Source organism: Onychomys torridus, chromosome 13 (assembly GCF_903995425.1).
Source record: "Onychomys torridus chromosome 13, mOncTor1.1, whole genome shotgun sequence".
Classification (NCBI taxonomy): Eukaryota; Metazoa; Chordata; class Mammalia; order Rodentia; family Cricetidae; genus Onychomys; species Onychomys torridus.
In genome coordinates, this window is record NC_050455.1 from 49056547 (window position 1) to 49081792 (window position 25246).

The following is a 25246-nucleotide window of genomic DNA, read 5'->3' on the forward strand; positions in this document are numbered from 1 at the left end:
TAATGAGATATAGTGAGAAAAAGACAGACAGGAAACTGTGTAAAGTAAGAAAAACAGATGTGACCCTCCCCTTTGAGTCAAGCAGGAAGGAGACAGCCATCAAAACCACGTAAGAATAAAACATGGTCTACCTACATGGGAAAGGTCACAGCTGCAGACCAGCACATGCTGGGCAGTCAGCTGCCTCAGGAGGCTCCTGGAGAAAGGGTCTTTGGAGCTTGTTACAGAATGAGTGATCACCTAGGAGGAGATAGAGGTCAAGTCCTAAGAATAGCCAGTGAAAAGGCCCTGTGGCAGGAGGGAGCACAGCATGATCAAGAAACAGCAAGGAGCCAGGGAATGATCAAGAAAGAACAAGAGGCAGAAAGGCCATTGGGGGCCAAACCCACAGGTCCCTGGAGCTGTCAAAGACTCTACCCAAGGATTCTGAACAAGGGCACAGGTTCTGGTTTGCATCTGGAGAAGCAAAGAGGATCACCTACAGGATACCTGTGGGGCTGCCCTGGTGAGCACCGTGCCTGGGCAGGTGCTGAACAGAAAGCAGATGGTAGGTTTTAGTCCAAGCTCTGCCAGGTGCAGAGCTGAGCCTGCCCAGTGAAGGCTGTTTACTAATCTTAATAGGCCTTTTCTCATTCCCACAAAGCCTCTGCAGGGGCCTGGCTTTGTAAACTGTGATAAGGAGCCACTTTGGACCATCGAATGCAGAATGCAGGGAGTGCCTGCCAAGTCCCCATCCTTAGCCAGCCTCAATGCTGAGATGCAAGAGACTGAGACCTATCTTCAGAGACACCGTCCTCAGGCTCTCTGCTCCCCACCACCCTAAGTCAGCATTGGCATAGAGTGTGACCTTACATAAGAGTAGGGTCCTTCCTACTCCTCAGCACTAAGGAGACGGTCACCCTGACTTAAGGAAGAGCCTGAGCAAGGACTGGGATATGGGGCCCTAGCTCAGACTTCCTTATGAACTGGCAAGCCGCCCTGAGGAACCCTACATCCCTTCTGCAGGGCTCAGTTTGTTCCTATGCGGTCTTCTGAGGTCATCCAGTTAGAAGCAATACGCTAGGTTGTCAAATCTTGGCTGGGTGGCATACTATGTCACTCTGGTAAAGCCACTTAGTTTTTGAGTCACGTTATCTGAAAACAAAGTGCCTACTCTATGTGACAGAGCAACATGCTGGGCACTGAGAAGTCAGGTGGCCTTCGCGGCCCTCCCTCCGAGTGCATTGAATGCAGACCATCTACTCTGCAAGGCTGAAGTGTGATAGTGTTAGGAATGGTAGAGGTGAGGACCCGACCCCCACCTCAAGGACTTCTCAGGGGCACAGTGTCAGAGCCACAGACCAAGTGTAACTGCTGTGTTTGCTGAACTTGGAGTAGACACACCACCCCAGCTGCCACTGATGGAGTGACTCCAGGTGCTGGCCTCGCCCTCAGTGTGTCCCTCAACTGTCTTACTTCTAGCATGGTCTAGAGGCAGGAACTGCAACTAGTCTCAATAGTTGAACAACCTGGCCAAGGTCACATTGCTTCTAAGTTTCATGAAGATTTGACCTAGAGTCTGGACTTTTCAGCTCGTGATCTCACCCTGCCTTGCAATCGAAGGGAACTGGGCCAAAGCACCAAGCACAGCACAGAAGCCAGCCTTTGCAGAAGAGCAGTGGTGTGCCTCAACCACCAGGAGGCGTGCATTCTAACCCAACAGTCACAAGCCCCAGCTCAAATCCAGGTGGAGTCTCGCCTTGAGGCAACAGTGTAGGGAGAGCTGCTTTTGCCAGGGACCCCAGTGAGACAGTAAGCATGTCCCTGCTCTTAATGGGCCTCATGTCCACTGTACACAAGGAGTTGAGGCTACATAGGATCCGAGCTCTGATGTTTTAACTAAGCTAAATGTACATGCCCCAGGCCTAGAAGAGTCTAGTACACAACACAGGGCTTCTGACGCTGACTTCCATCAAGTAAAGAATAGTCAGCTCCTGCCAGGAGGCAGTGGTAGCCCACGCCTTTAACCCCAGCACTTGGGAGGCAGAGCCAGGCAGATCTCTGTGAGTTCGAGGCCAGCCTGGTCTACAGAGCGAGATCCAGGACAGGCTACAAAGCTACACAGAGAAACCCTGCCTCGAAAAACCAAAAAAGAAAAAGAAAGAAACAAGGAGGAGGAGGAGGAGGAGGAGGAGGAGGAGGAGGAGGAGGAGGAGGAAGGATAGTCAGCTCCTAGATTCATCAAACCTTAGAAAGACCAAGCCTTGGCTTGGGGCTTTCTGGACTTGAGTCCTGGATGATACTTGGTAGGAGTGTGAGCTTGGAAACATTTCTTGTTGTTGTCTTTGTTTTTGTTTATTTCTAGAAAGGGTTTCTGTGTGTGGCCTTCGCTGGCTTAGAACTCGTTTTGTGATCAGACTGACCTTGAACTCAGAGATCGATCGACCTGGCTCTGTCTCCCAAGTGCCAGGATTAAAGGCGTGTGCCACTACCATCTGGCATTGAATACATTTCCTAACCTCTCTCTGCCTCAGTTTCCTCTCTCTTGAATCACCATACCCTCTGCCTGCCTTGGAAAATGACTTGTTAGTGTGAAGTAAGTTAATTTGTGAAGCAGGCAGGCAGCACCCGCACTGAAGGAGCTCTCAATAAACGTCAGCCATTCTGATGATTCTCAGGCCTGGGGCTCTGAATCCACCTTAATGAAGTTCATGCCAGGAAAGGGTAGAGAGTAGAGGAGAGAAGAAAAAAGCACAGAGACAATGGAGCCAGCCTAACTTTCTGCTTCTGTGAAGCCATAAACCAGGCCAGTGTTCCCCAGAGGGTGCTCTATGAAAGAGATCAAGCTGGCTGAGAAACAAATCATACAGGCCGCCCCACCGCAGGATTTCTGCGGGCCTTTGGTTTTTTGACTCCCTCTCCCTTTTCAATGGCAGAGCCTCCTGCAGTATTAGTGCATGAAAGAGCAGGCTGTGGGAAGCCTGGGCTAAAGCAGCCCCTCCCAGCACCGAACAAAGGAACAATGTGCGAGGAGGCTTGGGACACAGCACCTTCTGGCTCGATGCAGCAGCCCTCTGCCCTCCTCAGCCCCCTCAGGCCACTCACAGGCGAAAACTTTCCTGGCTGACCACAGCCTATGGGACTGGCCCCACACCCACTCTCGAACACCGTCTCTGCTCCCCTTCATTTTACATTTCTCACACCTGCCACTGCGTCTGTTCCCAGGAGCCCACTGCATCCCCACTATGCTAAAATGTCAGCTCTGTGAAAGCAGGGACGTGTCCGTTTCCGCTACTCTATGCACTGGTACTTAGCAAGGGCCCAGGACCCTGGAAGCATCCAGTAAACGACTGTCCCCCCAAGCCCCCAAGCCAAGCCCCAGCTGGCGCCTGCATTCATCTGTCACGACCACATATCCATTGTCCCTGCCCCGTCAAGGGCAAACCTTCCATGACAAGCTTTAAGCAATGAGACTCCTACCCCCATCCCAGGGGTGGTTCTGGGAACACCACAAAGCCCAGAGCAGCTCCCCACCTGCAAACTGGGATTTCTTTCTCCTTTCTCCTAGTGCAAAATGGCTCTGGTTTGGGAAACCAAACCTCACCCCCACTATCGATCTCTAGACAGTGAATGGAGAGCCAACCTGCTTCAGGTGAGTAACAACCCTCTTGCGCCTGCACTTGCTCATCTGAGATGACTGCCGTGGCAGGTTCAGAGTCCCTAACAGAGTATGCCTTTTCCCACCTTGCACCCGGCCCAAGTCTCCTTCAGGCAAGTGCCTACTGTGCACTGAGCCCCATGTGTAGTAGACATTGCCTCCAAATACTTACTAAGCATTCATCAGCAAGAAACAGGAACCCACTTAACCTTCATCAGAAGCCTAGGAGCTTAGTGCTACCACTGTACTCATTTACAATGCGAATTGGTAGGTGCTTGGCTAACAAGTATAGAGACAGTGCTGGGAACTGCTTAGAAACCTGCTCCCTGAATACCTTGAAGAAGCCAATGATGCCCACGCCGTAGGCCACACAGTACTTGTCCAGCAGCTCCCGGTTCCAGGCATCCAGGTTGACATACTTGAGGATGTTCTCATAGATGATGAGGGCAAAGCGGCCACGGCCCTTGTCAGTGAGTGTGGGCATGTCCCCCTTTCCGGGTGCAATCTCTGTTCGGTACTTGAAGCGGCTAGATTCCAGGATTGCCACTACCTCCTGGCCCAGCTGTGAATAGAGGCTCTCCACAAAGACCAGCACCAGTGGGTCTGTTCGGGAAGGGGCAACTGCCTGCACAGGCTTGATTGGCAGGAGACGGCTGGGGGCCACAGGTGGAGGGTCCCCACAGTCAGACTCCGAGGCATCTGCTGAGGGCTCAAGGCCCCGCTTCCAACCGTACAGGTAGTAGGCAGAGACGAAGACGCTGAACAGGCAGAAGGCGAACAGCAGGAAAAGCACAGCCTGTGGGGACATGTACCGACACAGCCTCCGGAGACATGCCAGGGCAGGCATCCTGGCCCCTAAGACCTCAACCAGCAGAGGCCCAGCCTGGCCTGGCCCCCGCAAGGCCTCACACAGGAGGCCCAAGAGTTGTCCACTGACTTGAGAAATTCCGACACTTAGAAGTAAGACATTCAAAGGGCAGCAGAGAGAAGGATCCGGGCCCCTGGCCCTCTCTCCCAGCCAGGGGCACAGTCTACAGGCTGGTCTTGCTCCTTCCTTCCCCTACACCCCTTTATGTCACCATGGCAAACCCCAGCGTGGTCCTGTGCAGAGCAGAAGTGCCCCAGGGCGTCAGGGCCTCCTGGGGGTGGTCAACAGCAGGTCAGAAGATGGTGGGCCAGCCAGGGGGTGCCGCATGCCGCTCTCTTGAGTTGTACCCACAGGGTGAAGGCTGGAGAGCTGGGGAGAAAAGCAGAGAGTTAGAGAAGGGCTTTTAGAGCCAGATGACCACAGAAACACGGGTCCTGACAAGGTGGGTTCATGTTCAAGAACTGCCACCCAACCTGACACTCTTCTCTCTGTGAGCCTCAGTCTCCCCATGTGTGAAATGAAGCCAACAACAAAGGTAACCATACCATGAAGAGCTGGAAAATGAAGGCCAACAATGTATACAAATCACTAGGAGTATGCTTAAAGAGGCATCCACCAATGGTAGCTGCTAGTTTTCATTATTATTAGGCCAAGCTAGGCAAGAAAAATCCAGAAGCAGAGCTGGAGAGATGGCTCAGAATAACTTCAGTACTCAGGTTAAAAGTTAAAAGATGGCTGTTCTTGCAGAGGACCCGGATTCAGTTCCCACCACCTGCAGCTCCAGTTCCAGGGAATTCAATGACTTCCACAGGCACCAGGCATGTTCATGGTACACATACATACATGCAGGCAAAACACTCATTCACACACATACAAAAAAAAAAAAAAATACAGTATCTTTAAAAAAATCCAGAAACAAAATGTGACACCGAACAGTGGCGAGGCCCGGAAGAGTATCTGCATCAGGACCAAACAGCACATCCTCCTGATCCTCCTGTCCACTGCCCTCCTGCTTCCTACCTTCTGCTTGTCCTTCCTTCTGTCAGCCTTTCCTCTAAGTGACCCCAGCAACCCCAGTCACTAACGGAAGCAGCCAGAGCAGGACTCCAACCCAGAGCTGTGTACAGAAGCCTGTGTGGGGAGTCACTACCACTGAAGCGTCAGTAAACTCATCCTGAGGTTCCTTCCACGCTGGGCTGTGGTGAGGATTGATGGAACGAACCAATGTGTCTGAGGGGTATGATGCAAGGACACTCAGAAACAGGGGTGGTAAGCATCTCCCCAGATGCAACCATGAATCTCACTTCCTCAGGTACATGCTTGGCGACCTTGGGTACCAGGTGACCAAATGGGGCAGGCAAGGACTTCCTCTACATTGGGCCTTATCCACCCAGACAGACAGAACTCTAGATTCTAGCTCTTTCCCCAGCCTGAGCCCCACCAGGGGGCCCAAGCCAGAATACCCATCTCTGTCTGGAAATAGTAAGCAGAGACCACACACAGTACATAGGCTCCAATTCCCATGTGCCCACAGCAGCCTACACACCACCCTCCAGCCCCCATTACATGAGGGAAAACCACCAAACCAAGATGCACCTTCCCACAGGGCACCCTGCAGACTAGAAAGCTCTCCATGTGGGTCAGCAGTCTCGGAAGTGAACAGACTAGGCTGTGGCACCAGATGGAGAACTGGGAATCTGGGGGTTGGCCTTATGGATAAAGACCGCTAATCTCTTCCTAGGCCCTAGACTCTCTGATGTGCTCAGCATGGGGACCATATGACAGACAGCAAGAGCCTTACCTCTAGGAATTCATCCTGGATGGGACCACTGCGGAAGCATGGAAAGATGATCCCATGGAAGAAGCAAGAAGGAGTGGAGGGTGGGGAAGGAAAAGGAGAACAAATAAAGAAAGTGCAAGGGCTGGAGAGATGGCTCAGGGCACTGGCTGCTCTACCAGAGGACCGGCGTTCTAGTCTCAGCACCCACACGGCAGCTCACAAGCATCTGTAACTTCAGTTCCAGGGGTCCAATGCCCTCTTCTGGACTCTCTGTGGGCACCAGGTACACACGTGGTACAAAGGCATACATACAGGCAAAATACCCACATGCATAATAAATAAATTTAAAAATTTAAAAATCATGTCAAGAATAGAATCTAATATACAGATATATGAAACCCATCATTTTGTATCCACACTAAGAAGGGACTGGGGAAATGGCTCATCGGGTCCAAGTGCTTGATAATCGAGCCTGGTCCCAGCACTCCTACGGTGAGGGAGGGGGCTGTGGCAGCAGGGGCCCCAAGAAGCTGTGTGCCAGCTAGCCTAGAGCATGCAGCGAAGCAACAGCAACAACCAGACATCTGCCTCAAGGAAGGAAAGCAAGATGGAAGATGAGAACCAACTCCACAAAGTTCCCTGACCTCCACATACAGGCCCTGGCATGCACAAGCCTGCTTTCCCGCACACTAGCATCCACACACACCATTATACAAACACAGAATGGCTTTTTTAAATTTTGTTTTGTTTTGTTTTTGTTTTTCAAGACAGAGTTCCTCTGTGTATCCTTGGCTGTCCTGGAACTCACTCTGTAGATCAGGCTGGCCTCGAACTCACAGAAATCCACCTGCCTCTGCTTCCCAAGTGCTAGGATTAAAGGTGTGAGCCACCACTGCCGAGCCAAATAAATATTTTTTAAAAAAGATTTCTCTATAAAAATCCAAATCCCAGTGCAACTTATAAAGGCAAGTGCCCTACAAGGGGGTATTCTCTAGAAATCATAATGCAAGCCAGACATAGTGGCACATGCCATCTTAGCACCCAAGAGGATGAGGCAGGATGACCACAAGTTTGAGACCAACCTTCTGTGTGTAGTAGGTCAAGGCAGGCAGAGCCACACAGCTAGGCCCTGTCTCCAAACAAACCAGAAAGCCTGATGTGATGATAGGATCCAAGGCAAACATAGCACACGAAGGATATTGACAGACATCTGCCAGTGTGTGTGTGTGTGTGTGTGTGTGTGTGTAAAAGCCAGCAGACCTCAGGTGTCATTCTCCAGATACTGTCTACCTTTTTCTGAGATAAAGATCTCTTACTGGGCTGGAACTCACCAAGTAGTCTATGCTGTCTGGCCAGTAAACCCCAAGGATATACCTGTTTCCACCTCCCCAGTGCTCGGATTTAAAGCATGCGCGCGCGTGCGCGCGCGCGCGCACACACACACACACACACACACACACACACACACACACACACACGTTAACACTGGTATCGCTGGTGATTTTCATGTTCTGCTTTCCTGTCATGAATTGAGGAGTTGGTCCCCTCTGTGCTATGAGGCACCGTGATCCTGAGCGTATACCTTGTCCCTGTCTGGGTTTCCTGCCTGTTAGAGGCGGCTTGGGACTCTTCCATCCCTGACATTCTGCACTACATGCAGCTGGGAAAGAGGCTGCCTATCCAAAGCAGACCTCTGCAATGCCGGGAGTAAGCAAGCGTGGGTGGTGGAAAGCAACATGGTATCTGGAAGAGGTTAGAGGCATTTCACCTCTGGAGACAGACCAGGAGGATGGAGGAGGGCTTCCTGGGGCTAGTGGTCCTTGAGCAGGCTAGAGCAAGAAGGCCTAACCAAGAACTGGAGAAAGAATGACATGTGCAGCCTCCTGGAGACACGAAGCATGTGATGCTTCCAGGACTCCCTGAGTTCTAGAGAGCAGAACAAGAAAGGGCAGGTGTCCTGGCAGAGGCAGGAACTAGAGTGACCAGCATCTCACTTACCAGTGTGGCGCTATCTACAGCCACAGCCATGGTCAGGCCTGCCCCCGCACCATGCCATCAGGAGCACAAGGCTGGGGGGTGGAGTTTGCCCTCATGGTCCCTGCCCACACCATCCATCTGGCCCCACAGAAGGGGAAGTGGTGAGCTCAGGTGTGTGACACTGGCCTCTATCCATCCCAGGAACATCCCTTTCTGCTTGTTAATAATGCAGTTCATGGTCTCAAGCATCTCAGGGTCAAGGGACCTGGTGAGAATCTGACAAAATTTTTCAGATATAAACACACACACACACACACACACACACACACACACACGCACACACACACACGCACACGCACACGCACACGCACACGCACACGCACTTTAAATCAGGGCTCTGCACAGGCCCATCAGCTGTAACACTGCACTACTGTAGTAGGGGTCATCAATAACAAGGGAGACTGTGTGTACAGCAGGGAACACTATTGTCCTATCAGTTTTACTGTGAAAGCAAAAATGTCCTTTAAATAAAGGAGAGTCAGTTCAGCAGTTAAGAGCTCTTCCAGAGGACCTGAACTCAGTTCCCTCCACCCATGTTAGGTAGCTCACAACAGCCTGTAAATCCAGCTCCTGGGAATTCAACACTCTCTTCTAGCACCCATTGGCACTCCCATACACACTCAAATACAAAATAAAAATAATTTTAACTTTGAAAAATACATACATGTACATATACTGTAAATGTAATAGTTCCAGAGAACTCAGGCCAGGTACCCAAGTCCAAGCAAGGACCCAGAGTCCTACATCAAGGGACTGTCTGATTATACACACAAGCTGGAGCCAGGTGGCATCATATACAATCAAGCCCCACTATCTAGGAGCTGTGGAGTCTTGGACAATTACTATTCGGGGCCTCAGTTACGTCATCTGTAAGCCAAGCAAGCACGTACATACTATGTCTTGGGTTTGTGGAAATGGAGGAGCTCAGAAGCTCGCTTGGCATGCTGCACTGGGCTGTCCGCTGCTGTTACCACTCGCTCTTGCTGCCTCTCAACATGCTCACAACAATCCTTCACAGCACGGACAACAGCTTAGTTCACAGCAATGCAAAGCTCATCTCTCTGGCAGCCCTGGAATCTAGCCGGGGCAAGCTCTGATTTCACAGAGGAGAGCAAGTGCAGAAGTGGGGTGCGTGCCTGTTCCATGCAGTAGGGGCTGGCCTAGTCCAATGTCCTCCTCCTCCTCCCCCAAGAATTCCCATCTGTGGAGTCTGGGGCTTTTCCCAAGTGGGAGAGAGCAAAATAACCGGCTCCGTTGTAAACAAAGCACTGACTTCCCGGCACCCCAGAAGGGAGACTCTGCACAGAGTACCCACGGTCACCCACCGGTACCTACTGAAAAGCCCTTCTCACCTTCTGCATTAGAGGACACCAGTGGCCAAAGGAACAAAGAACTGGGGAACATCTACTCTCTCTAGACTCACCAAGGCTACAGGACAGCTGAGGCAATCTGGGCTCTTTCCCATAAACCACAGCCTGGCCCAGCCAGTCACCATATTAGTCAGGTAGCTCATGATGTTCCCATCCCCAGAAAAGCCTCCCCCAACCTCTTGAGACACTTAATCATCCTTCACATCCCAATCCCAATGTCACGGCCTCTCTGAAGTCATTTCCAACCACCCCATTCTCACCCCAGGCCTATCCCTTAACATTCCCACCCCTTGCTGGAGGGTGGGAAATACAACTCTGGAGCCAGAGAGTAGATGTGTGTTCTCTGGTTTCTCTTTCATTTAGGAGATTTCCTCTAATGGTCGGAACCTTTATAACTGATCAGTGGGGAAAGCACTTGTCACGTGAGCACGACGGAAGCACCTGCACAAACGTCAGGTGGCCGTGGCAGCCTACCTGTAACCCCAGTGCTCGGGAAGCAAAGACGATAGATCCCCCAGAAGTCTTTCTAGTTTGACTAGCCAACTAGGGAGTTCTGGGTTGAGGTGAGAGACCCTGCTTCAGTATGGAAGATAGAAAGTTAACTAGGAAAGAAACCAGACATCAGCCTCTGGCCTCCACACCCAACATGTGCACTCCCCCGTATGTGACCACCCACATGCCTACATATCTATACCCACACCACAGAGAGGAGAGAGAGAGGAGAGAGCATGTTCTAGTTACAATTAGGTGCATATCCCTACATCTGCCATCCAGCTGGCTTCAAAGAACCCTAGAAAATAAACTGTGCTTCCTTTCATCTCCCCAAGCCCTGGGTATCACATCAAGGTGAGGACCAGGTACTAGCCATCATGGAAGCTCCCACTTCTTCTCAGATCCTGATGTTTCCAGATACGATAAATGCTCCCGGGCAAGGTTCTTTAACAGTCACATGAAAATCACTAAATCTTGATTCAAAACTGCTTCTTCCTGACTTTGAGCTTGTCTTTCATTCCTTCAGAAGCCCAGAGGTTCCCCTAATATAATCATAAAACAGTTACAATTATAATCATCACCATAACTGGTATTGACACTACTCATGAAGCGTTCACTATGAGCCTCACACTGTGCTTAGCACCTTTTATACCTTATCTCATGTAATCCTTACATTATGTCAATATCCTTATTTACAGTTGAGAAAAATGAGGCTTAGAGACTGTCATTTCCAAAAATCACACAGCTAGTCCACTGCAAGCTGAGATTTGAACCCAGACCCCATGAAAAGGCATGCTCCACAGCCACAGGAGACACTTAGCTGTGCAGCTTGAGAAGGACCACAGCCACAGGAGCCTCTAGTCCTTAGCCTGACTTTCACTGCACTCTCCCAGTCCCAGCCTTAGCTTTCCCTGCCAAGGTGCTGGAGATAATGAATGAGATGCTCTGGTCGTCATAGAGACACCATGGCAACCCAGCACTTTCGGGAAATACCACAGTAACTGAGGCCATTGCTGTAGAGTTGAAAGTCACTCTCTACCCTACATCCCTACCTCAAAGCACTTCTCCACAACCCTGGAACCCATAGGAAATGGAAGATTTCTTATAGAGCAAGCTGTTCAGAGCATGGCAGCAAGAGAAGGTGCAAGCAACTTGGCTCGGATAAAAGGGTGGATTCCAGGATCGAGACCGAGAGTTCCCAGAACAAACAAGGGTGAAGTGTGCCACTGTGTGCCAGCAGGTCCTGAAAAGTGCCATGTGCTCATCTTCCTTTACCTGAACACATCAGAAACAGAAGCGAACAAAGTGCCTGCTAGCCGCAGTCAAGGCTCAGGCTGAAGGCAGCTTGCCAAGCTGGAGTCTCGGCTTCCGTGTTTACCAGCCTGTGACCTTTATACAAATCTCTCAACTTCTCTGAACCTCAGTTTCCCTTCCTCTGCTGGGAAAAATGTAGTTGTGTTATATTCTTCTCTATGCTATGGACGGCTGGGGGGAATGACTTTGGTTTATACCTGTGATTTCAGCACACAAGAGACTGAAGCAGGGGGACTGCTGAGAATCTGAAGCTAGCTTGAGCTACAGAGAGACTTTGTTTTGTTTTTTCAAGACAGGGTTTCTCTGTGTAACAGTCCTGGCCGTCCTGGAACTCACTCTGTAGACCAGACTGGCCTAGAACTCAGAAACCCACCACTTCCCTTCTTCCTCTCAAGTGCTGGGATTAAACTCTTCAGTGCTGTTATTAAAAGGGTGCACCATCACCACCTGGCTCAAGACTTTCATTTATTTATTTATTTATTTATTTATTTATTTATTTTGTGTGTGGAGCTGAGGATCGAACCCAGGGCCTTGTGCTTGCTAGGCAAGCGCTCTACCACTGAGCTAAATCCCCAACCCCGAGACTTTTTTTTTTAAGTTGCACTAGCGCACACACACACACACACACACACACACACACAGGTGTGTGCTATGTATAGTTTATGGGTATGTGCACATGTCAATGCTCACAATCAAGATGTGAAAAGGACAGAAGATGCTGGCTATCTTCCTCTATAACTCTCCACCTTATTCCCTTGAGACAGTCCCTCACTGAACCTGAAGTTTGCCATTTTTCAACCAGGCTGACAGCCAGCAAGCCCCAGCTATCCTCCTATCTCTGCCCCACTCTCCAACACACGGGGCTGAGCCTGCCTACTGGCCATGCCTACCTTTCGACATGGAGGCTGGGGCTCCAAATTCCCTCACCCTACTGAGCCGTCTCTCCAGCCCCAGACTTTATCTTAAAAATAAAGAGCAAAATAAATAAATAAATAAACAAACAAATAAACAAATAAACTAAATAAATAGACAGACAAACAAACAAACAAATAAATAAATAAATAGATGGGAAAAAACTCTCACAAGCAAGATTATGAACCATATCACAGTCATCAAAACATACGTCTTAACTTTCCTGTGAACTTTGCAAAGGATTCTTTTGATCGATCTTTGTAACCTATATTTTTAATATTAGCCTAGAAACCTATACAACACATTTCAAAAAAAGAAATGGGCTGGGAAGAAGACTCAACAATTAAGAGCACTGGCTGCTCTTCCAGAGGATTCGGGTTCAGTTCCCAGCACCCACCTGACAGCTCACTGCTGTCTGTTACTTAGTTCCAGAGCCTCTGATGCCCTCTCTGGACTCCACAGACACCAGGCATGCATGTGGTGCACAGACATTCGTGCAGAACACTCATTCACATAAATTTAAAAATTAGTAATAGAATTAACAAAAATTAATTGATTAATTAAATTTTAAAATAACTCCAAATGAGCTTTCAAAAAAAAAAAAAATTGAAGCCAAGCACAGTGGCACACACCTCTAATCCTAGCATTCAGGAGGCAGAGGCAGGTAGATCTCTGTAAATTCCAGGCCAGACTGATCTACAATAAACTTCAAGCTAGCAAGGGCAACACACTGATACTTTGTCTCAAAATAAAACAAATCAGGATCTGTGGTCTAGAAGATGCGAGACAAGAGAATGAAGCCAGAAAGGAGGAGCAGGGACAGAGCTTTCAGGAAAGGGCAGCAGTCTGACATCACCCTCGGGGCTAGAAGCATGCAATGGCCTGTGTCATCTTCTCCCTCAGTCTGTCTGTCACACACCATGAGGTGCCAGGCACAGCACCAGGCACGGATGAGGCAGTGGTGACCCAGAGCCTCAGGGAAGGTTTCTGGGGCTTCAGAAATCATGGTTTTTAAGTCTCCAGGGTAATGTCACTTCAGGGTGAGTGAGGGAAGGTCCACACAGCCCAGCACATATTTTATTTCCTATCTGAGCCATTCCTGGTAACACTGGGGCACCCGCCTTCCAATACACACATCCGAGCTCCTGTGTACCTGGATGCATGGGCACACTCACACACACAGGCGTGTTAAGCGGCAGCACTGTGGGCATCCAGGCCACACAGACACAGAGCTGAGGAGGAGTCTACATGGAACGACTTAGCCAAGGACTGGGGAGGGCAGGGTGGTGGCAGCTGTAGGCCTAGACACTAGTCCCACATGCATCCAGAGCCATGCCCCACAGCTGGCCCAGCTCCTCCCAGCCATTACACCCTCAACCCAGTCACACACCACCCACCGCCCAGACACACCCTGCAGCTGAGACACACCCCACAGCCACCCAGCCTGGCCTGCCCCACCCTCCAAAGCTGTAAAGTCCTCACATTTGCTTTCCAGCTGTGGGGAGACTTGTTCCACATTCTAAGTCCTCCCCAAGACAGGAGCAATCCCATCCCCCAGTGCTGACTGGCCTGTGGCCAAGCTGCTGCCTATCGGTCACCTCACCATTACCACAGTCACTACTAGACAGAGACTCTGCGTGGTTTAGATCGGACTCACAGGGCCACGAGGGCAGAGTCCACCTGCAGTGAGTACACAGGGTACCGAGGACCAGAGAGGGGAAAAGAAAGGATTCTTTGAATTGTACCAACCAGGAGTGCCCTACCCCCTTTTCTCACCCTGCCCACCCTCCCACAAAGCCAGGTCCTGCCAGGAGTCGACTGCGGGGTTTGGGAACACTTGATGAGTGCTCCTCTACTTCTCCACAGCCTCCCAAGGCACAGGGGTTTCCCGTCTCCAATGGGTACTCACAGCAAGGAAGCTTTGGTTTCCTCTTCAGTCTGTGGCAGGCATCTCAAGCCAGCTACATCAATTACAGCCACTTCCCTTTCCTGGCCACCACATGGTGAGATTACCCCACTGCAACTGTACTGGTGGCCACTATTCCCAAGAGCAGGCTGGGAATGTCAGCACCAAGCCCAGGCTCTTCTAGTTTAGTTCACCTGGACAGCTGGTGTTTGCTAGTGCCCAACACAGTGTGCCTCTCCACTTTCTGCTGCACTGAACACTGTGTTTCACATGCAGGGACCTCCCTCTAGAAGGAGCCCCACACACCCTCCCTCCATCAGCAAGCACACCAAACAGCCCTGCTCACCCTGCTTCTTAGCCTGGGAACTTGTTCTGAGTCCCCTCCCGGCAGGCAAAGGCAGGCCCAAGACTGTGGGTGGCTAATGCCTTGCTTCCAGCCGGGCCTGAGTTGAAAATTTATCTCCGTACCAGCTCTGAAAAAAAGGTTTACCAAGCAAACAAGTGGGGGATGGGCACTGTGGATAACAAGCCAAGGCAGGACCAGCTATGGAGGACTAGGGCTCCCTTCTCCAAAATAGGGCTCTCTGCTCACCCCAACATTCCTAGGACCATCAAAACCATCTCAGTTATTTTCCTTAGGTTCTGATCCCAGACACTCAAAGGAAAAGGACATTTCCATACAAGAATGGCCTCCCCTGCAGACATCCACTAACCCAGAGGGAGCTCCTGGAAGCTCACTGGAGCTGTGCTGAATATCCCTGCTGTGTCCCCACACTGGGCAGGGTCACTGGGGTGCACTGTATAGGAAGGAAGTGCAGACTCAGAGAAGGCAAGTGACTGAGTGGACATGGGGCTAGAATGACCCTTCCCAGCCCACCATGGTGTCCATTCATAAGTTCCTTGGAGTGCCCTGCTCAGCATTCCGGACCATTCCTCAGCCAGGTCCACAGACAGAAGAACCTTATCTTTCCCCATTCCCGGAGGAGCCCTACTAAGAAACATGAAATTCACAGGGCAGGCGTGGTGGCGCACGCCTTTAATCCCAGCACTTGGGAGGCAGAAGCAGGAGAGTCTCTGAGTTCGAGGCCAGCCTGGGTTACAAAGTGAGTTCCAGGTCAGCCAGAGCTACACAGAGAAACCCTGTCTCAGAAAAAAAAAAAAAAAAAAAAAGAGGAAAGAAAGAAACAAGGAATCCATGAATCCATGTACACTCTAATCAGAGGCTTCCCCTAACAAAGGGGGAAGAGGGGCTCAGATCAAAGCAGACCATCCTGTCACTTGTTCCCAGTGGAAATCAGTCTGTGCCTTGAACTTCTTGGGTCTGCCTTCCTTTTGGGAAAGAAGGAAGTGTCATCCCCTTCTACATTTCCAGGCTGCTAAACATTCCCCTATGGTTTTGAGACAAAGGCTCACACACTGAAGTGTGAGCCATATCAGCACCCAGCCCTCCCAAGGTGTTAAACTTGGGGGAAGAGAGGGCAGGGTCCCCTCCACCAACTAGAAGGTCAGAGACAAGAACAGCAGCAAAGCAGGAAGAGATCTGGACAGTCCCTCCGCTGAGCGCACTGCCCCAGCTGCACACTATGACGTGGTGTGTGTACCAGAGCAGAAGCAGTCTGCTAATGACAGTGGCTAGCAGACTCTCACCAGATCCACAAATTCAGGGTGGTCATGACCAGTCCCCACCAAAAGCCAAGCTAAGAACTTGGAGCTCCAGGGGCCTTGTCTTTGGCATGCCCCAGTGTGGTGGACTAGATAAGAATGTCCCCCATAGGCTCACATACTCGTTAGATACCAGGGTATGGAATTGTTTGAGAGGATTAGAAGGATTGGGAAGTGTGGCCTTGCTGGAGGAGGTGTGGCCTTGTTTGAGGAAGTGTCACTAGGCGTAGGCTCTGAGGTTTCAAAAGCCCACACCAGGACCAGTGTGTCTCTGTCTGTCTGTCTGTCTGTCTGTCTGTCTGTCTCTCTGCCTGCTATCATGGATCAGGATATAAAGTTCTCACCTACTTCTCCAGTCATGTGTGCTCCCCACCATAATAATAATGGACTAAGCTCTGAAACTGTAAGCCAAGTAATTAAATGTTCTCTTTTAATGGTCATGGTGTCTCTTCACAGCAAGAGAACAGTGACTAAGTCACCTAGCTCTTAGTCAGGGGTTGACAGAACTCAAGCCACATATCTAACAACTGAGTGACCTTAGAGATCACCATTCCAGGGTCCCCACTGCCCTGACGGAAACCTTCAGCTCCTCAGTCTGCCTGCCTCAGGTGTTGCCTCCCCTAGCTATTCCAGGAAGCTGTAGGAGAACTAAACCCTTCCCCCTCACACCCTCAACCACCATCTCCTCCCACACTCCTCTATCTCCCCCACCTCAACAATCTGCCAGGACACCCATGGAACCTGCTTCTCCTCCTGACTGTTGACAGACAGAACCCCATGCCAGTCTCAGGAGCCTGCTACACACCCAGGCCCCAGCTGTGTGGTTCTACACACACACACACACACCCCACACACACTGCACATTAACACACATTCAGACTGGACAGGGCAAGGGACTGAAGACAATAGTCAAGAGGACCGAGAAGGCCAGCACAGACATGGGAACCATGGCAGGAATGACAGGACCCACCAGAGCTTCGGGAGTCCAGGCTGTGGCTGCTCTGAGGCTCTGCATCTGACTGCTCCTCTCGAGGGTACCACACCACTTCACAGAGCTGCACCTAATCCCAGAGCCAGGACAAATGGCTCCCTGTCTGCCTAGCTCCCTTCTGGAGCGAGGGCACCCAGGGCCAACAACCCTGCTCCAGGAAGCCTCCTGCTCTCACTACCTCCCTCACCAGGCAGCCAGCCTTGACTCCGGGACCCCCCAGGTCCAGCAAGGCCCATGGGCACCCACAGCCAGCAGAAGCTACCTGGAAGCACCCTCCATACGAGAAGAAAAGCATGTCCCCAGCTCTAGGAGAGTCTGGCTTCTCTGGTCCCTCTCAGGAAAGGTGGCAGTGAGCAGTGGAAAGAACCCTTGCAAGCAACAAGTGTAAAACGGTTCCAGCTGTCCTTGACTTCCCGGGTGACCTCCCCGGCCAGCCTCAGTTTTCTTACCTGTCCTGAGAAGAGGAGGAAAGATTGATATTTCCTCTTGGTACCTACCATCTGGAAGTCAAAGTATCCATGACGTTGGCTTTTGGCTCCCGACCCCGCCCTAGCTGGCTGACAGGCCCTCCCCATTGTCCCGCCCCACAGAGGAGGAAGGAAGGGTGCCGGCAGAAGTGTGGAGGGCGACAGAGTCCTGTGAGAGTCCACATGCTAGAGCAGCAAAGCTCACACACAGCCACGGCCCAGAGAGAAGCAGCAACCAGGCTCTGGTCGCACAGCAAGCTGGGAAAGTCAGGCCAGCTGGGGACACTCAGAAGTGTCCACCAGAAAGGACACCAAAAAGTACAAAGCACTTCACTAACAGCAGAAGCTCGGGCCCAGGAGCATCACTGGAACCAAAAAGATGGTGTGCTCACACTTGGGGGGCCCCAGAACGGGCACTGGGCTAACCTTCCGGCCTCTCAGGTCACAGCACAGGACAACAGGGGTCCTGTCAGCTACAGGTAAACCCTAGAAACCCCTACAAGAGATGAACAGCCTTAGCCACCTCTTAAGAAGGAAGGACGAGAGAAGAGGATGGCGAGCTGGATTTCAGCATAGGTTACACAATGGACAGCAATGAGAACTGCCAGAAGAGTCTCCTAAAACCAGCCAGCCCAAAGGACGTCAAAGCCCTGGCTAGGGAAGCTAAAAGCCTGCAGGTCCTAAAACCAGCACAGAGGAAAGCCAGTGGCTAGAACGACTCCGGACAGACAAGAAAAGCTGGGAGATGCGGAGCCACAGAAGCCCCTAATCTCCTCAAGGCCTGGTGGGCACGACACAGGCCTGCTGAGACAAAGGATGTTTCCTGAAGGCCCACATGAAAGCAGTCTGTCCCTTCAGACTTGCTGGAGCTTGTCACCATGACAGGAGCCTGCTGCCAATACACCTGGGGCCTGAGGGGGCTCAGTGCAGTCACCAGGAGACACAGCTAGCAGAGAGGGTGGGGAGGGGCTGGCGAAGGAGGACCTGGCTTCTCTGGAGAGCAGAGACCAGAGCAAAGGGTACACCCAACCTACTTCAGACAGAATCCATTTGAGGTTTGAGGGCACTCTAGACAGGGTCACCGGGCACCCCAAAAGGCTCCTGATAAATACACCACACACTACTCCCAGGGCTCTGCTCAGTGAAGCAAGCAAGGTGTGGGGACAGCTGAAAGATGGCACAGGAGTGGGTGAGGGCGGCTCCTCCATACCTCACTGGAGGCCCAGCTTCAGAATAACCAGCCTGGGACCTCAGGCAAGCACCTCCTCTTTCTAGGCTTTCTCTTCCATCTGTAAACGAAATGTTACTAGATGGTCTCATGGACTCTCTTGACCTTTGACTGTGAGATTCAGGTACAACTGACATCCACCTCCTCCCCCTAAAGGCACAATGTCCCAGCTCACTACAGCCCAGAACCCCCTGCCCTCCCTACGCCCATTGCTGACTTCGCAAATGAGAAAACTGGTTCACGAAGGTTAAGCTAACCGCTCAGACTCCCAGTGGGGAAATACTTAGCTGACACTCACACCAGTGCCTGTCTTGGCTCTTAATTCCTGACTCTGAAGCCCGGGCCCCAGGGAACCCCAACCCCACAAAGTCCTGGGAAATGCTGCGGGATCTTTGCGCCTCCTACATTTCCTGGTACACAATGCTAAAACCAAAGTGCAAGGTGGCTGGGAACAGACAGGTGGAGAGGGGAATCCATGTGGGCCCCGGGAACTCTGCAGAGTGGCCAGCCTGCCACTCAGCCAGCTGTCCACCGCGACAGTTAACGTCCTCCTTGCCACCAGTCGACGGCCGCCATTTTTTGAACCATACTCTCAGGCAACCCTTCCTCACATCATTGCTTTCGTATCACATGACAGCTTTGGGAAACCATAATGAAGAGTTCTTCCTCCATCCTCAGAAGGAAATTGGACTCTCAAGGACACACAACCTCCCCTAAAGGCACACAGGAGATGGCAAACTCGAAGCCCACTCCCCGTGCAGAGTTGAGTCCACCACACACCCAACCTCCCAAGCCAACCGGCCAACCGGCCAACCGGCCAACCGGCCTTCACGATAGCCATGAACACATGTGAGAGCTTAAGTCTTGCAGGCACACCACCTGTCTTCTCAGCTGCCCATCCCCCAACAACCCTGCAAGCTAAGGCCTCGGCTGATCTTACTGTGTAGACAGAATGCCGAGGCTTCCAGGGGGCCATTATGCCCACTATCCCGATACTACATACAGAGAAAAGAGCTGAATGGCTCAAACCCAGGCTACGGCTCGAGAGCGGGAGGCCTAGAGCTCACAGCTCTGCATAGCCCTGTCTAGCAGGCTCCATCACAAGCAGACACTAGAAGGGAACAAGGGGTCAGTCGTATCAAGCGGTGCGAGTGTCTGGCAGGGCATGGCAAAATTATGATAACAGGACAAACAAAGCTCGTGGGGAGCTTCAAGGGGGAGGCTGAAATAAACGTCTGTCTGGGCACGAGGCCAGGAGTCTGAGAAGGGACCCAGGAACAGAAGGAGGTGACAGACATGACGGGGAGGCCATGTGAGAGCTTGGTCAAGTGTCTTGCTTTCTCTGGACCTCAATTTACCCAGATGCTGAGGAAAGCTGCTGGAGTATCTCCAGACCCTTTCCCACAGACCTAAAGACCCTTGGACCCTGAGAAAACAAACACTGCCCGGTGTCGCCGCAGGGACTTTGAAATGTCCTTGGCTGTCCTGGCACAAGCCAACCGCCGGAAAAGGCTTACAGAGCAAAGGGCCTGGCTAGCATGCCTGGGCCAGTGAAGTGTGTGTGGGTCCTTAGGGGGCCACATTCCATTCATTATCAACCTCTCCGTGGCTCCACTGAAACAAGCACCACCCTGCCTGGACCCAGACCAGGAGCTAAGGCCACATCCAAGTGCACAGAGGAATGCCGCTCCAGCCCAGCCTGCCCCACAGCCAGGCCTGTTTACAGCCCTAACTGGTTGGTTTGTTTTAGTCAAGATCTTACTATGTAGCCCAGGTGGGCCTCAAATGCTGTGGTGCCCACACTTGGACTCCTGGGATCAAGTGATCCTCCTGCCTCAACCTCTAGAGTACTTAGCACTGCAGGTATGCACCGCCACACCTAACTCAATGTCTGGAATGTCCCAAGTCCCCGCAAGGCCACCTGCCCTTCAAGCCTCTCACTCACACTTCCCTAAGGCTGGCCACTGAACGGTAGAGACCAGGAGTTCCCCGGAAAAGGAAAAGTACCACCCTCCTCCCTGAGACCTGTGCTGCCATGCCCAGGAACGAAGACCCTCAGCGAGGGAAGGAACAGAGGTACAGGGGGAAGGAACAGAGCCAAGGACCTTTCACCTGGGCCAGCCCTGTTCTCACTCTGCGGCAGAAGTTAGCAGGGGCTTGCTAGGACTCTGAGCAAGACACTTGGGAACAAAAGGAGGTGACACATAAGGGGCCTTAGCTGGACGGTGGTGGCGCACGCCTGTAATCCCAGCACTGGGGAGGCAGAGCCAGGCAGATCTCTGTGAGTTTGAGGCCAGCCTGGGCTACCAAGTGAGTTCCAGGAAAGGCGCAAAGCTACACAGAGAAACCCTGTCTCGAAAAACCAAAAAAAAAAAGGGGGGGGGTTTCCTTCCAAGACTGCTTAAGCATCTTGCCCGACCCCCCCCACCCATACCACAATTCACTCAGCTACAAAGGGAAATCCCTGGAACATCCAGAGCCCTGCTCTCCCAAACCTTAACAACTACAGCTGCCCCCCAGCAAGCAAATGTGTTCTTGCTGGAAAAACCGACACGCTCTCATAACCTACCAGGCAAAAATCTCTTATCCTGATGGATCAGGCAGGTCACTGCTACTAACAGCTTCTTCTAAATGAGTGTGGTGTCAGATCCCGCCTTAGTGTTTCCTGCACACCTCTCACTGGCTTTCAAAGTAACCCTGGGAGCAGGTGCTGGGATTGGCCTGTTCTACACGGATGACAAAACAGAGGATTGGAGATGTTCTTTCATTTGCCCAAATCTCAGAGCAGAGGGAGGAGGACTCCCTGCCCACCTACCTGACTCTAGGCCCAAATTCCTATCACTGTATTCTGCTACCTCCTCCAATGCCCCTGCTGCCCTCAGAACTCCCGCCACGCTGCACAGGGCACACCAAAACAGAGCTGTCAGAGCCTGAGCCGCCTCTTTGCTCCCCTAGGCTCACTAAACCAAAACTCCTGCCCGAGAGGCATGCCACACAAAGGATCTGGGACCTCCCCAGGACCTACTGTCCTCTCAGTCAGGAGGAAGGGGAAGGCAGGTTTGCAGACAGAACTGGGGTAGCTAAGGATTTGTCTCAGGGCAGACAGACTCTTGAAGCAGGGGAGGACGAGGCACACCTCACAACCCGACAGCACTCAGGGCCCCCAGGTACTTTCCATCAGTGTGTGCCACACCCCAACACAACTGACCAGAAATCACCATTTCTCTCTCCGAGCCTGCTTGTCCTCAGCCTTCCCCGGTCTGGTAGTGTCAACCATGTCCTTCCGGTTCCTCCAGCCAGCAACGCTCTGCTCTCACACCCACATCTAATCCCTCAGCAAATCTGTCAGCTCGTCCACAAGATAAATCCCGAGGCCACTCCCGGTGCCCCTACCCTCCCTGCCCCTGAGCCACCACCGTCTTTCATCTGGGGGCTATGGTCACCTTCTGACATCGTCTCACATTTCCGCTCCCTCTCCAGGAGGTAGCCACGTGACCCCTCTGCAGGAAGGGTTAAACAGGCCAGTCCTCTGTCCCAAGCCTTCCAGCAGCTTCCCCTTTACTCAGACCTGAACAGCAAAGTCTTCCTAAGGGACAAGAAGTCCTTCCCCACCCACCCTCCCCCCTTCTGCCCGCCCAGGCACCTTGCTGCTCCTCCTATGTGCCCAAGCCTAACCCCTAGACTCGGCCTGGGTGTTCCCTCTGCCAGGCATGCTCCTCTCCAAACCTGTACCAGCATCCTGCCTCCCTCCTGAGACACCCTGCTGCCATGGCACAGCCAGGCCCTTCAGTCACACCTGCTATCCGCAGGCCAGCTTGACTCCTCTCCTCGGGACTTCTTACCACTTGGCACAAACAACGTTTGTATTGATTTGCTGGCTCTGCCCCACTGGTGGCGTGATAGGAAAACAGAGTCCTGGCCTATTCTGGGCACTGTTGTATCAGTTCCTAGAAAAGGGCCCAAAGGAAGCAGGTGCTCTGTAAAAATGTGTTGACTGTGACTACTACCTCCCTCAGTCAGACACATCTAGTCTCAGAGACCTGAAGGGTGGTACCACACCTGGGCCTTAATGAAACCTCTAGGGTTTCATGTGATCGGTTCTGGCCAAATTTCCGATGGTGACCACTGGATACAACATTCCATTTCTCTCTGCCTATTTATTGCCTTTTGGCCCCTGGGGTGAAGCTCTAGGTCCTGACACTTGGGCTACCAGAAGCAGCCTTGACACGGCCTTCCCAACAGCCCACAAATGCTCTCAGCAGGTGGAGGGGGAAGCCAGGGCCTGGCCTGCCTGTCTCTGTCTGCAGGAAGACTGTCAGGAATTAGCTTTGTTCTCAGAAGAAAGAGCACAAAGCCAGTGCCAGGCATAAGTGGGCACAGAGACAGCTGGCCCATCGAAGACCAAGAAGCAGGATGCAGGATGTTTAGGGGTCACTCACATACCCAGCCCATTTCATGCCTCCAGGGTGCTGTTGCTCTGCTCAGGCTTCAGGCCCAACTCCTTCCCCTCAGACAATCCACTGATTGTCCCCACTGGATGATCTGCCACTAACTGTACAGAGGGAGCTGAGAACAGAGAAGCAAAGACTAGCTTGGAGTGAGAAGATCTGAGACTGCAGCCCAACTTCTCATATACTCATGGCTACCATTTGGAGAGCCTCCTCCCTTCCGAACCTCAGTTCACTCAGCTGGAAATGCCTCGTTCAGTCTTGTACTTAATGTCTCAGCCTATGTGCCACAGGCCCTCAGCAGACCAGGCATTTCTTATAAGGCCTGAGAGCAGAGGCCTAGCACCTACCTGCCCAGGGCCAGACTTCCAGCTTCTTTCGATTCTGGATCAGACAGAACACACCTCTCTCAGTGTACCCTTCTCCTGAGCTGCCAGCCCATGTGAAGTGAAACCCTCTGGGCCTGGCCAAGGCAGGAACAGGACTCTACCCCACCCCACAAAGCTGCCTAATGTGCTATCCTCGAAGACTTGCTCAAGAAGCATATAAAGCCAGGACGAGAGGGAGGAGCCCTGAGTGCTGGCCCAGAGGGGAAAGAGAAGCCAGGGTGGGGCAGGGAAGGTGTTCCTGTCAAAGTCACTCTGGGGTCCTCTACTAGCCCTGGACCCTGTGCCCTAGACACAGTGTTCAAAGTGTGGCCTGAAGCTCGCTCTCCGTGTCTGGATACTTTAGAGAAAAAAAGCCTAGATCAGAGACACGGGACAGAAATCTATAGGCAATTTTTCTAGGTTTCCCAGAGTTTTCTTGCCTACTGGGCAATTGTGATCTATCAGCAAAGGTGCCATATTCATTTTGAAGGTGCCATATTCATTGGCATGGAAGTCTTTAATCCCACTTCTCAGGAGCAGAGACAAGTGGATCTCTATGAGTTTGAGGCCAGCCTGATCTATACATAGCAAGCCCCAGGCCATCCAGGGCTAAACAATAAACCTTGAATGGACAGACAGCTGGACAAGGGGCTGCAGGCTCAATAAAATAGCATAGCTAGAGCACAGAGCGAGCAAGTGAGCCTAGCATACTGGACACCAGAACTGTGCACACTGTTCCCACCCGCACCTTTGCCCCGGGATGCACAGGGACAGACCGATACATGGTACTGCTCAGAACTGCTGAGCCCCTTGGGCTTCGGTGGGCATGTGATGGACCACTGTTGGGAAAAGGCACCCACTGTGTGCTGTGACAGGTGAAGTAGCACTCTCAGAGGCTGCTCCCTGCATCAGAAAGCCAGACACGGCGGCGGTTCATGCTTTAACCGGCACTGAGAAGGTCTGTCAAGAAGATTGCTCTGAGTTCCAGGACAGCTTGGTTACCGAAAACAAGCTGCATCAGCTGCAGCCTGTCTGGAGGGAGGACCCCAGGGCCCAGGGCAGGCTGACTCACAGCTGGCAAAAGGATAGCCTCGACCACTCCTTCAGTCCCCCAGGATGTATTTATTATGCTCCTGCTGTATGCACAGTCCCGAGCCTAAGCTCATTTCCAGGACACAGGTATGAACAGATAACACACCCTCCTTGCCCGTAAAGAGCCACAGGAGACAGGCCGGCAGCACTCTGCCAAGCAGGAGAAGGCAGGCCTGAGGTTTTCAATCTTCTAATGGGGACCAGGGGAAGCTGGGAGACAGGGTCTCATATAACCAAGGCTGGCTCAACTCCTGATCCTCCTACCTCTACCTCCCAAATTCCGGGATTAATAGCATATATCACCATGCCCAGCCTGCTGTTCCAGTTTTTGCAGTAAAGCAAGAAGTATGATTTTTTTTTTAATGTAAAATGTCCTATTGACTACCGGCTCAATATTTGGCATGGACCAAACAAAATCTGCCCATAGGGCATATGTGGCCTGCCAGCTTATAACCTCTGTTCTCTTAAAAAGGACAGAAGACACAATGTTGAGTTCACTGTAGAGTTCAGCAAAGGAGTTGTGACTAGTACTGTGGAGGCCGGTCAGAAAGGCCAATTCTCTGCACCAGGAAGGCTGCCTGGGAGAGAGAGGTGTTGGGCTGAAAAGTGAGGTGGGGGATGTTCAGAGAGGGAACACAGAACGGGGACTAGGAAACATGAGCCTCTGGCCTTAT

At 51.9% G+C, this 25246-nt stretch overlaps 1 protein-coding gene across 3 annotated transcripts in view; it reads right to left on the minus strand.

Annotated features, from left to right (window-relative positions):
* Ndst1 (N-deacetylase and N-sulfotransferase 1) overlaps positions 1 to 25246 on the minus strand; it is a 57966-nt gene that overhangs the window by 21091 nt on the left and 11629 nt on the right. For all 3 annotated transcript variants that reach the window (XM_036204365.1, XM_036204366.1, XM_036204364.1), the window contains exon 2: positions 3972 to 4874. In XM_036204365.1, the coding sequence (XP_036060258.1) occupies positions 3972 to 4484 (513 nt within the window). In that variant the 5' untranslated portion in view covers positions 4485 to 4874. The remainder of the gene's footprint in view (positions 1 to 3971; positions 4875 to 25246) is intronic.